Source organism: Anastrepha ludens, chromosome Y, assembly GCF_028408465.1.
Source record: "Anastrepha ludens isolate Willacy chromosome Y, idAnaLude1.1, whole genome shotgun sequence".
Taxonomy (NCBI): Eukaryota; Metazoa; Arthropoda; class Insecta; order Diptera; family Tephritidae; genus Anastrepha; species Anastrepha ludens.
Window position 1 is genome coordinate 4960098 of NC_071504.1, and position 14247 is coordinate 4974344.

Genomic DNA, 14247 nt, shown 5'->3' on the forward strand with positions numbered 1-14247 from the left:
GGAGTCTACGCACAAGCATATGCGGACGATGTTGCTTGTTTGGTAACAGGCTCTTCGCTTATGAACATCTGCAGGAAAGTGCAGAAAACTCTGAATCGGATTGACACTTTGTGCTGTGCGAACGGGCTGTCGGCAAATCCCGCCAAGACTGGTATTGTCCTCTTTACCAGAAGGAGGAAGCTTGACGGACTCGTTCTGCCAAGGCTAAAAGGAGTCACAATCCAGCTATCCAAGGAAATTAAATATCTAGGAGTAATCCTCGATAGTAAGCTCCTATGGAAATCACACGTTGAGACAAAGGCATCCAAAGCGCTGACAGCTTTCTGGCAGTGCAAAGGTGTCTGTTGTAAAGAAAAGAGGATTCTAATTTTTAATAGCTTCTTTGATTGATGCTTTAAAAAACCTGTAAAGGTATTTATTTATTTTATTCTTTTAGTTTTTACATATTTTTTTACAATTCGTAGTTTAATTATATTTCAGTTTTTCTTTACCTTAGTTTTCCTCTCTTATTCTTTATTTCTTTCAATTAGGCCTTATATGTGTCCGCGAGCACCGATAAAAATGAAATGAGCGATATAAAAGAGCAAAGCTTAGTTATAGTGACAAGTCATAATTTCGCACAGAGTTGCTCTATTTCGTAAATTTTTACGGGTTGCTTAAGTCGGCAACAATGTCCCCCCGGTAAGCGGACGAATCTTCGGAGCTTGCCTTGTCTTTGCCGATGTCGAGCACTGCAAGCTTTACTGCTGGTCGTTCTAAAACACCTTGCCTCGTTTTTACTTTAGCACGCCTTACTTGTCCATCTTTTGCCATCGTTGTTTCGACGACTATACCTTTTAGCCAAGTGTTCCTTTCTGCGTTTTCATCGACAATCAATACGATGTCACCCTCGCTTATGGGTTTCACTTTTTCAAACCATTTACTGCGACGTGTAAGTGATGGAATCATTTCACGTACCCATCGACGCCAGAATAAATTCGCAAACATCTCGCTTTGACGTAAATTCATTTTTAAGCTAATTTCTTCAGGTTTACAAAACGGCTTGGCTCCATTTGAACTGCCCAATAAAAAATGGTTTGGGGTAATCGGTTCCTGGTCTTCATAGTCGAGCGATAGATATGCCAGCGGTCGAGAATTAATGATCATCTCCACCTCCAGCAAAGCCGAACGTAAACTTTCATCAGAGAATCTCTGCGACGGCGAAATCTTATGCAGCACTGCCTTTGTTGTTCTTATTAGGCGTTCCCATGCTCCACCCATGTGAGGTGCAGCTGGTGGATTAAACTTCCAGGCGATACCTTTGTGAGCAAGTTCACGTTCTACGATAGAAGCATTCAGTTTAAGCAGCTCGTCTTTTAAAAAGCTATCTGCCCCGCGAAAATTCGTACCGTTATCGCTATATATTTCAACAGGGCAGCCTCGGCGAGCAATGAAATTTCGCAAGCACATTAGACAGGAGTCAGTACTTAGAGAATGGGCTATTTCTATGTGTATAGCTCTTATTGTCAGGCAGGTCAGCAATACTCCCCACCTCTTCTTCGCCTTGCGGTTTTCAGTAACTAAGATCGGCCCAAAATAATCGATTCCAACATATGTAAAGGGACGAGAATATGCGGCAAGCCGGGCTGTGGGTAATTGCGCCATTTGTGGAGCTTGCGGAGCGGCGTTCGCGATTTTACATACTTGGCAATTTCGCCTCACAGCTTTAAATAACGATCGCAGTTTTGGTATAAAAAACAATTGTCTTACCTCATTCAAGGCTGTCTCGTGCTGAATATGGTAAAAGCGTTGATGATAGTGATCTACTATAAGATAGGTTACTCGATGACCAGGTGGTAGAACAATGAAATCACGTTGAGGCTGGTCGCATGACTGAAAATATGTTGCCCTATTTTTCACGCGAATGAGATGCTCGTCGTCCATATAAACTTGCAGGTTTCGTAGCGGACCAGTTTTACATACAGGCTTACCAACTTTAAGCAATGACCAGTCGTCAAAATGTTCCATTTGGATTGTCTTAAAAATAAACAGTTTTGCACGCCGAAAATGACATGCGGTTAGATGACTGCCTTCCGATGTGATTTGGAGCCGTTGTTTAAGTTTTTCGATGTAAAGCACACAGTTTGCTATAGCTCTATATAGTCGAAGCCAATTCGAAAAATATTCAAAGTTGATATTTACCTTTCGCACGTTGTGAATTAGAAGCTTAGTTCGAAATTCGCTAGGGTTCACCGTACCCAGATCTTCTTGTTCCGGCCACTCTTTAGTAGGTAAAGTAAGGAAAGCGGGACCATTTATCCACTGATGAGCTACCTCAATGCAAGGCCTCGTTTTCGTAGCAATATCAGCGACATTCATTTTTGTTGGTATCCAACGCCATTCACTGATAGCAGTTGCTTCTTGGATTTCAGCGATACGAAACATTACAAATTGTTGAAATTTACGCGGATCACCATGAAGCCACTTTAGAACGGTTTTTGAGTCGCTCCAGATGCAACGTTTCTCAAATTTTATATGATGTGCTTCCTCAACCATGTTTGTTAAACGTGCACCAATTACCGCAGCCTGTAGTTCCAGTCGTGGTATTGAGAGCGGGCGCAACGGTGCGACCTTTGCTTTAGCTGCCACCAACCTACTGACGACGTGACCTCCAGCTTCAATACGAAAATATGATACGGCTGCGTATGCATTTTCACTTGCGTCTACGAACGTATGCAGTTGTACTTTACAGTCATCCTCGTAAAGGAGTGGAGAGTAGCAACGCGGTACCGACACGCTAGTAATAACGGGAATGTATTCAATCCAAGTTTTCCATTTCAATGAAAGTTCATAATTTAACGGTTGATCCCAGTCTATTCCACTTCGCCAGATATCTTGAATAAGAATCTTTAGATATGAAGTTAAGCAAGCTACTAGTCCCAGCGGATCGAAAACTGACATGAGCACTTGCAATACTTCTCTCTTTGTAGGGACGACCCTGTCCGCGAATACATTGCGCTTAAGCCGAACAAATTTGAGCACGTAGCTGAATGTATCGGATTTTGGTTCCCAGTACATACCAAGTATTTTTTCGAAATTTATGACATCCTTACTGCAGTCAAATGATTTAAGTTGTGGCTCCCCATCTCCATTAAGCGCTGCTAAAACATCTGGCGAATTGCTTGACCAATTACGCATGTTGAAACCACATTTAGAGTGAACATCTCGAACATTTTTTGCCAATTTGATAGCTTCGTCGACGGTTCGAGCCGAATCAATAAAATCATCGACGTAATGGTGATTCTTTATTGCACACGCTACCTGAGAATTTTGAGCAGCGTGTACCGAAGCATTTAGATTTCGCACGTAATGCGCTATACATGGAGAACAAGAAGCACCAAAACTTAAAACGTTGAGCCTGTAAACGTTTATCGGATCATTCATGTTAGTACGCCAGAGAAAACGCTGAGCATCTGCGTCTGGGTGTCGTAACTTAATGCGGTGGAACATTTCTTCGATATCACCGCATATTGCGATTCTACCCATTCGAAAGTTGAATAATATATTTACTAGTGGAGTTAACATATCTGGCCCTTTCAGTAAGAAATTGTTTAGGGATATATCTCTAGATTTTGCGGCTGCATCCCACACAAGTCGAATTTTATTTGGCTTGTGCGGATTGCGGACAATAAAAACCGGCAAATACCAAATTTTGTCACCACGGTCATTTATAGCTTCGTTCGGTAACTTGGTCGCATAATTTTTCTTAACTAAGTTGTCAATTTGTTCCTGCATATTGCGTTGTAGTTCAGGATTGCTAGATAACTTACGTTCCAGACACTTAAAGCGACTAAGAGCTGTTGGCAAGCTGTCTGGCAATCGTACATTATCATTTGACCACAGCAAGCTCGCGGTGTACTGACCCTCATGCAACTCGCAGTTACCCAAAATTTCTATGGCTCGTTGATCTTCCATTGAAACTGGATTTACCTTTGGCACTGAAATTCCAATATTTTCATTCAACATGAAAGACTTTACGAGTTCATGCAAGTTGTTATCGCTCTCGCAGTCGCATTTATGTAAGTTTAATCCGTTACCTTTACTCTGATTATTACCGCCACCAAAAATTGTCCACCCTAATCTGGTTTTCGCCCCTACGGGATCTTGCCATCCACCTTCACGTATCTTCTGTGCCATTATCAAATTGGGGTTATTTACACCAATAATTAGCTTAGGAACTATGTCAATAAAGTTTGGCAAGGGAATGCCTTTTAAATGTGCATATTTTGTTTTCAATTGGTCAGCAATCAATGTTGATGATGACATATTTAAGCTACTAACCGTGTAAACACCTCGGAGTGGATATATTTTCGCACCTTGAATATTACCTGAAATTCGTAAATCGAGCCGTTGCGAATCAGCTTCATATCGGTTTATATCTCCAGTCCAGTGAATGCATAGAGGATCGGGAACGCCAGCCTCACCCAATTCATCTGCAAGTGTTTGATCTATAAGTGTTAGTGTAGATCCATCATCCATAAACGCGTATGTGGATATTGTTTTATTTCTTCCATACAAAACTATCGGTAAGATTCGAAAATATGTGGTGTTGTTGCTGGAAATCGAACGGTGGTTATTCAGCATCGTTGAAACTTCACTATTTTTGTTAACATCAGAATGAAGGAGCCTGTGGTGACGTATTGTGCAGCTATCCACCCCACACGACTTGTTACTCCAGCAGCGGCGAGAGTGTGTTCCCAAACACTGGCGGCATAGATTTTTCCTCTTAACAAAGTCCCATCTCTCATTCATAGTGAGTGCTTTAAACCGGTCACACTGAGGAACCTTATGCGGGTTATTACATACTGCGCATCTGGGCATAGATTTTGCTTCTTCGTATTGTTTTAAAACGGCATCAGATTTATGCGTGTGCAAATGAGCTTCACGCTTGTTAAGTTTCTCTGAGAGTGATGCCGGATTCGTAACACGGCAAGCTGCTTCAGCCAATGTGGACAACCAGGTAGAAAAATCTTCCAAGCAAGGGTTATTCATGCCAGTTGAATAAATTGCCCAGTTAAGTTTTGACTCCTGAGAGAGCTTCTCAACGAATTCCTGCAATAGTAATGGGCTGTTGAGGTAACCGCTTAGTTTGCTTGCATGAATTATTGCTACTATATTCTTGATAGCAAATGCAAAGTCGATGAGTAGATCAAGTTTACCCTTAGGCGATGGTAATTGACGCGCCCTATCAATAAGTACTCTAAGTATTTGCTCAGGACGTCCAAAATACATTCTGAGCGTATTTATAATATCAGGTACCATCTCCGGTAATACCAGTAAATTGCGCACGACCTCCCTAGCCTTACCACGTAGACACTTTTGAAGGCGAACTAAATTCTCATGATGAGAGTAACCAGCCATTTGTGTGCTCTGTTCATATGCACTAACAAAAATATGCCACTCTTGGGGGTCACCGCTAAATACCGGCAAGTCTTTTGGCACGCATTGCCGCGCTGCAAACTGCGAAGTCGTCAAATTACAGGTTTCGGCTGATTGACTTGCGAATACCTGATTTGGCGAACGTGCTGTACTTGTTGGTGCTGTGAACGTTGTAAATATGTTTGGCGAATTACCGTTGCAGTCTACATGTAAGGCCTGACTACGCTCTGCCGCAGTCCGCGTCGACGGCTGACGTGGTGACTGCATAACCGTATGTACCGGTACCTCACGCGCTGGACATATGTTGGTTCTGTTATTTTGTACAGGCTGCACTGGAGTAGGCGAAAATGCTGTGTTACCGCTCACATTAGTTCCACACATTTTGGTGGGGCCAATAACACATGAACCTTCTATTTCCTCGTCTGCATCTTCTGCGTTTAAAATGCGAAATTTTTCCCGTAAATACTCTTCTCTTAAACGCATGGTCTCTTCTAGTTGCTGTAAACGGAGCTGTTTTTTTCTGCTATGGATTAGCAATTCTTGTGGTGCGCTGAGACTGCCACCGTCGCCATCTAGATTTATTTGTAAATTTTGATCTGCAGGCGGTGCAGGACTAGTGACGTTATACTCACAATCATTTTGCACTACAACTTCTTCAGCCATTGTGTTTAGCGTTGCTGGAGCACCGTTTAATTCCGCCATCATTTAATAAGGTTTTTTAAAGATTTTGTTGTAAAGAAAAGAGGATTCTAATTTTTAATAGCTTCTTTGATTGATGCTTTAAAAAACCTGTAAAGGTATTTATTTATTTTATTCTTTTAGTTTTTACATATTTTTTTACAATTCGTAGTTTAATTATATTTCAGTTTTTCTTTACCTTAGTTTTCCTCTCTTATTCTTTATTTCTTTCAATTAGGCCTTATATGTGTCCGCGAGCACCGATAAAAATGAAATGAGCGATATAAAAGAGCAAAGCTTAGTTATAGTGACAAGTCATAATTTCGCACAGAGTTGCTCTATTTCGTAAATTTTTACGGGTTGCTTAAGTCGGCAACAGTGTCTTTGGGAAAACGTGGGGTCTCTCTCCTAGCAAGGTCCTATGGATCTACACTGCTATGATAAGACCCATTATCACCTATGCATTAGTGGTCTGGATGAGTAGACTATCCCTAGTGGGAGAGAGGAGGACCTTATCGAGACTACAACGCACTGTGGCCATCTGTTGCACCGGAGCTTTTCCGACTACTTCAGGCCCGGCACTAGATGCTCTGATTGGTTTACCACCACTTGATGCTTTCATCCGAGGAGAGGTCCTAAAGGCCATCTGCAGACTGAAACACAGTGGGAACTGGTACGGCCCTTGTCCGGCATTGGAACACAGAGAAGGCATGGACATCGATCCAACGATTCTCTCCATGCCCCTTGACTCAATGCCATCAAGAGATACAGTGTAGTGCTACCAGAGGCTCAGTTGTGGGGAGACTCAGAAAATGAGCCCGGCAAACACTGTTTTCGCATTTTTACGGATGGCTCCAGGACCGAGCATGGCTCCGGCTCTGGGGTCTACGTGGAATCCAGCGGGACAAAACTGCACTTTGCTCTTGGAATGCATGCATCTGTGTTTCAAGCGGAGGTGTATGCAGTTCAAGAAGCGATGAACTTTGTTGTGGAAAAACGATGGAGAGGCAGATCTATATGTGTCTGCAGCGACAGCCAAGCAGCGCTTATGGCCTTAGACAGCCCTCACACCACATCAGGGGTAGTGAAGTCCTGTAAATCCAGGCTGAACTATGTCGGCAGACATAATAGCCTGATGCTAACATGGGTCCCGGGACACGTGGGTATCGCGGGTAACGAGACCTCTGACTCCTTAGCTAAGATGGGCTCCGAAGCCAACTTCTTTGGCCCAGAGCCCGCTTTGCCACTCCCCTCTGCGGCCATCACGGCCACGGTTAGCAAATGGGTAACTACTACCCACAAGCGAGCTTAGCAGGCTGAGAGAGGCTGCAGATGGACAAAACTGATGTTACCTGTCATGTCCGATCGACTGTCGCAAACCCTTCTGTCATTAAGCAGAGGGGAGTGCAGACGGCTGGTTGGACTGATGACGGGCCACTTTCTGTGGCCAAAGCACATGGAAAGGTTGGGCATCTCAGACAGTGTACTCTGCCCAGCTTGTGAAGAGGAGGATGAGCCGGCGGACCACTTCCTGTGTGTCTGCCCCGCCTTCGCCCGAATCAGGTTTGAGGTCTTTGGCACTGATGTGTTAAGAAGCGACCATCTTGGCTCCTTGGCACCACAAGATCTACTCAGATTTCTTCGGAGATCGGGTAGATTTAAAGAAAATTAAAAGGGAATCCAAGTGTAGTACAATGGACTCAATTAATGCCTGAGTGCTGCACTTGCTAGTTGTCCCGACAAAAAAAAAAACAAAAAAACAACTTCGTCAAGCTGCGGTGGTGAATTATTCAATACACAAGGCATCAACCTCTGAGAAGCTACTACTATTAATATTGCTTGCCAAATGTATAGCACTACTATGATCGCAGTTGATAGGCATGTTTGGAGATTTTTCCAATCCCTCAGGAGAAACCGAATTTATCGCCAGACGTCAAGCGATTCAATAATGTTGGAGATGGCGTTATAGTGGTTCCGCAAGGCAAATTGATAAATTGGCCCTCATTCCCACCATAAATCTGGGCCGAAGCCATGCAATTCGTATTTGGAGATATGGGTTTTGAGGTTTCTGCTTAGAAATTTTCTTAAAGATATTTAGTTTATTTTTATCTAGTTCTGCTGACAATTTCATTCCTGGAAATGCTTTCTTATCATGACCCTGAGACACATTTACAGGTATTTGCACATTATCAAGAACGCCATCGGTTCATCAAAGTTTTCGGAAGGGCCACTGATGAGATAAGTGCCAATTCTGGTTTTGATATACAAGTTTGAGCTGTGCAATTTGTAACTAGTGGCGGAGGTAAACATTCTTTCATAGATGGAGTAGCACTGTTGCTTTTAGAAGTCGATAATAAAGGTAAACATAGCTTCTTTTCATCCAGCTTTGCTAAGCCCTCTGGCTTATTTGACTGGACGTTGTTTTTGTGTCTATTCAATACTTTTTCTGATACTTTGACTGTTTTTTAAGAAACTTTTCCATTTTTAGCCGCTGAAAAATGGCGTCACAATAGTCAGGTGCGGAGTCCATTCCTGTCTTAAGCATTTTTTGTAAGATTTTCTTATTTCTCCGTTGGGTTTTTTCGGAACTATGCATGCCGGCTGAAATCAAGCCAGATTCAGAAGCTTGAAGATCTGGGCGATTAAATTTGGCTGCCAAAGGATTTGACAGGTTTTGTGTATTCTTCTTTTTAGCCTTTTTAAGCAATTTTCATGCAAGTGTCGGCGCTTGTAAGGTATGTTGCGTTAAATGATTTGTCACAGCCTTCTTTGGTGCAGTTGGGTTCACTACCTCGGATGCTGCAACATTTTTATTAACAAGGGGGTACTTTGTTAAGAATGTGTTGCTATTAGAGACACCGGGAATCGGTGGTTTACCAACATTGATGGGTACTTTGTAGGCTGGGAGGAAAATATATTTAATATGCAAAAGGAGTAAATGAAGACCTTTTCTATATTACTGGAAAAATATAAATTTATTTATTAGCAGCGAATTGTGCAATTAAATTAGCAAATCCTTCTCCTTGTCTTTTCATCATATCGTTAAGATATGACTCCACTCCACCTCTAATTCCGTAACTTCTGCAGCTAACTCCATCGCTAGTAATAAGTTATTAAAATTGTATTTTCAAAATATATCTGGACTTCGGACTAAATGCTCCACGGTATATATGAAAAGTTCTTTCTTAGATTTTGATATTTTTGTATTCGTTGAATCTTGGCTGAATGAAAATTTCTTCGACTGTGAAATTTTTGACCTCAATTTGTACGATGTTTTCCGTAAAGACCGTGACCCTGTCAAATCTGGATGTTCCAGAGGAGGTGGTGTTCTCATTGCTGTTCGGAGAAAATTTCGGGCATCATTGGTTACACTTACCAACTCTGACACACTCATCGATCAGCTTTGTGTACGTGTTTATGGCTCATCTGGAACAGTTTATGTGTGTGCATCCTACATTCCGCCGAATAGTCCGGATCATTTATACTTTGCACATTCTGACAATGTTGTGTCATTAGCATCAAGCATAGCTGGTGACAGTCATCTTTGTGTCCTCGGTGATTTTAATTTATGTCGCCTGAATTGGTCCCCACTTAGAAACTCGGCTGCTTTTATGGCTTCTAATGTAAATTCTTCAGCCGAAATTCATGTCGTTGATAGCTTTTTAAGCATTGATTTATCACAAATCAATGGTTTTTATAATAGCCTTAATAGAATCCTAGATCTAGTGTTCATTTCAAATAACATCAACTACACATTGTCTGAAGGCATTGCTCCCATATCTTTAACTGATAAACATCATGTTCCTCTTTCTCTTGAGTTGGAATTTTATGAGTTTTCTGAGGTATCCGATGAGCCTAACATCAAATTTAACTACAACTTATGCGACTTCTCAATTTTTAACGAAATTTTATTAAGTATTGACTGGGGTAATACCTTCCACGACAATGATGTTACCTCTTGTTTTCATTTTTTTAAGACTAAGGTTTCTGAGCTCTGTTTGAAGCACATTCCTATTTATCATAAGAAAGTATATAAGTCACCTTGGCATACCAAACGGCTTAGGCACCTAAAGAATCTAAAAAACAAATTCTCTAAACTGTATAAAAGGTCTGGAGACCCAATACACTTCTCAAAATTTCAATGCCATTTAAAAGAGTTTAACTGTTTGAACAAGTTCTTATATAGAAATTACATCTTGAATTTCGAAAACAATATTATTTCGGATTCGAAGGCCTTTTGGCAATTCATCAAATCAAAAAAGTCTTGCTCAATGGTGCCAAACAATGTTTTTTATAATGGTAAATATGCAAATTCTGCCATAGAATCTGCCAATTTATTTGCTGACTTTTTTTGCTCTAATTTTGAACCCGACCTAGACTCCGATTCTAGTTTGCCCTCTAATAGTTTTTCACCTCTAAATTTTGGGACTTTGTACCTATCTGTTACTGATGTCGTCAAGGGTATTACGAAGCTTAAGTCTACAACGAAAACTGACTCGGATGGCCTTTCGGGCATTTTGCTGAAGAATTGCTTGTGTCTCGCTGAGCCTCTTACAATTATATTCAATAAATCGTTGTCCTCTGGTATCTTTGTTGACGACTGGAAATTTACTTCCATTACGCCTATATTTAAGAGTGGAAATAAAAACGATGTTAGCAATTACAGACCGATTTCGAAGCTTTCGTCTGTCTCAAAACTTTTTGAGATAACAGTAAATGATAAGTTATATTTTGCTGTCAAAGGCCTAATATCTACCAACCAACATGGTTTCGTTGCAAGTCGCTCCACTGTCACTAACTTGTCTATTTTCAATGATTACTGCATTTCAGCCTTCCAGAACAGATCTCAAGTTGATGCAATTTATACAGACTTCTCTAAAGCGTTTGACAAAGTATCGCACCGAATACTCTTGTCGAAGCTTGCATCATTGGGTATACACTCCACTTTTTTGTCTTGGATCAAATCATATTTGTCCAACAGACACTGCGTTGTAGCCGTCGATAATACGACATCCCGTGCATTTATTGCATCCTCCGGTGTCCCACAGGGAAGTATTCTAGGACCCCTCCTCTTTATACTCTTTATTAACGATATTGGTTCTTGCTTTTCATTTGCAGAACACTTGTTGTATGCTGATGATCTTAAAATATTTGCGGTGATTAACAGTGTTAGGGACTCTGAAAAGTTGCAAACCGACTTGCACAATGTCCGGAACTGGTGCTATTTAAACCATCTGTCACTAAATATTAGCAAATGCTTTCACGTAAAATATGCTAAATCAAACAACACTTTGCATACTTCGTATAATATTGCTGGCTTACCTTTGCAATCCGTTGAGGAAATTAAAGACTTAGGCGTTATTTTCGACTCTAAGCTGAATTTCACCAGCCATGTTAACCACGTCATAAGACGATCATATGCGATGCTAGCATTCGTTCGCCGAAATTGTTCTGCATTTACCAACCCACACACTCTCAAAACATTGTATTGTGCTTTTGTTAGATCAAGATTAGAGTATGCCGCTATTATTTGGAGACCGTACCAAATAGGTCTGTCTAATCGGATTGAGAGAGTGCAGAAAGTCTTTCTTCGTTTTGCGCTCCGATCTTTAAACTTTTCTGAACCTGTACCATCGTACCGCTCTCGATGTTTACTAATTGACTTAAAACCACTTGATAGCAGACGGTCTATTCTATCGTGCTCATTTATTATTCGTATTATTTCTGGATCTATTGATTGTCCTTCCCTCTTAAGTAAAATTCAATTTAATATACCCAATATGAGGCTCCGACAGTACGAAACCTTTAAAATTGGCTTCTCGAGAACCAACTATGGGATGAATGCTCCGATTCCTAGGGCATGTTCAGATTTAAATATGTTTTTCAATTCTTCTGGTGCTGATTTTACATGGCCGTATGGCATCTTAGTCAATCATCTTAAATCGTTCTTTTCTTAGTAACTAATAAACTATTGTACATTAGCTTAATATAGTCTGTAAGAATGTATCCATTCAAAGACAATAAATAAATAAATAAAATAAATAAAATAATTAAACAAAGCAAAAACACCGAAATATTCCACCAAAATAATTTCTATGAAGAAAAACCTTTCACAACAGTATTGACAGTCAATTGTACTGACAGGATTGTCAATTTTGCAGGTAATCTGCCATATGTGAACGGATAGATTAATTTTGTGGATTTATTGGTAATTAATGCATATGTGAACGTATTTTAAGCTCTCTGGAACCTTTATTTTTAAATATCACAGTAATCGTTCTTAAGGAGTAAACTCCAGTCGCGTGTCGGAGCTGACACACACACCTCTTTGTTTTTTAAATAGACTTTTAATACGTTCACATATAAGTAGATGATCTAGTTTTTCGTGCTTTATTCCCAATCCGTAATTAAAAATTTCTCTCCAAAATCTGAGATTATAAAATAATTATTATTATTTCTACGAGTGTAAAGAAAAACGTTGAAGTAAAAATTAAATAAAAAGATGCCGGCATAGAAAACAGGTTTGTAGACATAATTCTAATAAAATGTTTATTAAGTATTATTAACCGTACATTCATTTAACAGAAAAAAGCGTATGTCCATAAACGTGAGTCCTCTTATTACTTACTATAAAATGTAATATCGAATTTCGAATGCGTATCCAACTGTTTATTATTACCAGCCAATTGCACAATTAAATTAGCTATTCCTTCTCCTTGTAGTTTCTTCATATCGTTAATAATAATTAAACAAACCAAAAGCTCCGAAATATTCCACCAAAATAATTTCTATGAAGAAAAACCTTTCACAACAGTATTGACAGTCAATTGTATTGACAGGATTGTCAATTTTGCAGGTAATCTGCCATATGTGAACGAGTAGATTAATTTTGTGGATTTATTACTAATTACTGCATATGTGAACGTAATTTTTGTTAGAGAACTACTGCAGTGGTAGAATTATATGAAAGAAATATAGTTTGAATTCATCGAAGAGCGTCTGACGTATTCATAAACAGCTATAAGTTCTTCCATTTGTGGAACAACATCAAGAAGCACAAATAGGAGGACAAAGTCGGTCAAACACCTAACAGAAGTTTACGTGCCAATTATCTATTTATTTTTAATTAAATTTTTAAGTAAAAAATTTCACTTGGCCGTGATTAAATATATGATTTTAGTATTGAGCCACTAAGGCCTCTTCTTTTCGCCAAGAGTTAGCAAGTGGCGAATAGATAAGCAACTGGTATAAAAGAACATTTGTATACTTATTGGGTACGCGGGAATAAAGCTACCTTAAATTACATGTGTTTGTAAGGTAGTGAGTTATACTAATCTAATGAGATATGCCCATACTCGCTAACGGCGAATCATGCTCGATAACTTTGTTGTTGCTTTCGCATGCAAATTTTTCGTTAAGTTAATCGAGCTAGAGATAGCGATCGAGAAATTGGCGAATGACATAATGATCAGGAACGGTTAATTTTTCAACAGCTAAGTAATTGATGTGTGAAAATTAAAAAAAATACTCACTTAAGAAATTTAACATATTTAACGTATGTTTTTAATTATTAAAACAAAATACTTTTGCAAAATTTTCTAAATATATCTTTATTATTAGACTCGTTTTTACGTTGCAGAAAAGCTGAAAATATAACTATTTCCATACATTTGTTGAGGAACCACTAAGTGTGATGTCTTTTGGTTGATAAAGGTATTAATAGGATGTTAAAGGAAAATATCAAAAGAAGATATAACTGATCCGGATGGAAAATATTTTTATATTGTGTCATTAACATCCATCCGGCAACTTAAATTTGGTTACACTGTACAATATAAGCAATCACAATGTACAAAATTGAAAGTTAGTTCATGCCGCACTTGAAAATGTGAAATAAAACAATATTGGTTCAGCAAGTGAGGGTTTTTCCGTCAGTTTGTTTATAAAAATAAAACTATGCAATTTGGTTTATAAACGAATTTATATTAAATTTATTTATTTAAACTAAACGAGCGGAAGGTAAAGCAAATACAAAAAATACGGACATTGTTTTTCTTAAAAGCTTTTCTGGTGTGAGCATAGAATGCAATGCGTAAAGGCCTTGGTTTTTGTTTCGATAGTGAAATTACTAGCGGCCATGATAACGGTTAA

At 39.5% G+C, this 14247-nt stretch overlaps 1 protein-coding gene across 1 annotated transcript; it reads right to left on the reverse strand.

The window, feature by feature from the left end:
• Positions 1 to 645: 645 nt before the first annotated feature.
• Positions 646 to 6120, reverse strand: LOC128870597 (uncharacterized). Its single transcript, XM_054113250.1, has one exon. The coding sequence runs from the start codon at positions 6118 to 6120 to the stop codon at positions 646 to 648; it is 5475 nt and encodes a 1824-aa protein (XP_053969225.1).
• Positions 6121 to 14247: the final 8127 nt, after the last annotated feature.

Coding starts and splice junctions, on each gene's coding strand:
- LOC128870597 (XM_054113250.1), bottom strand. CDS start 6,120: ATGGCGGAATTAAACGGTGCTCCAGCAACGCTAAACACAATGGCTGAA.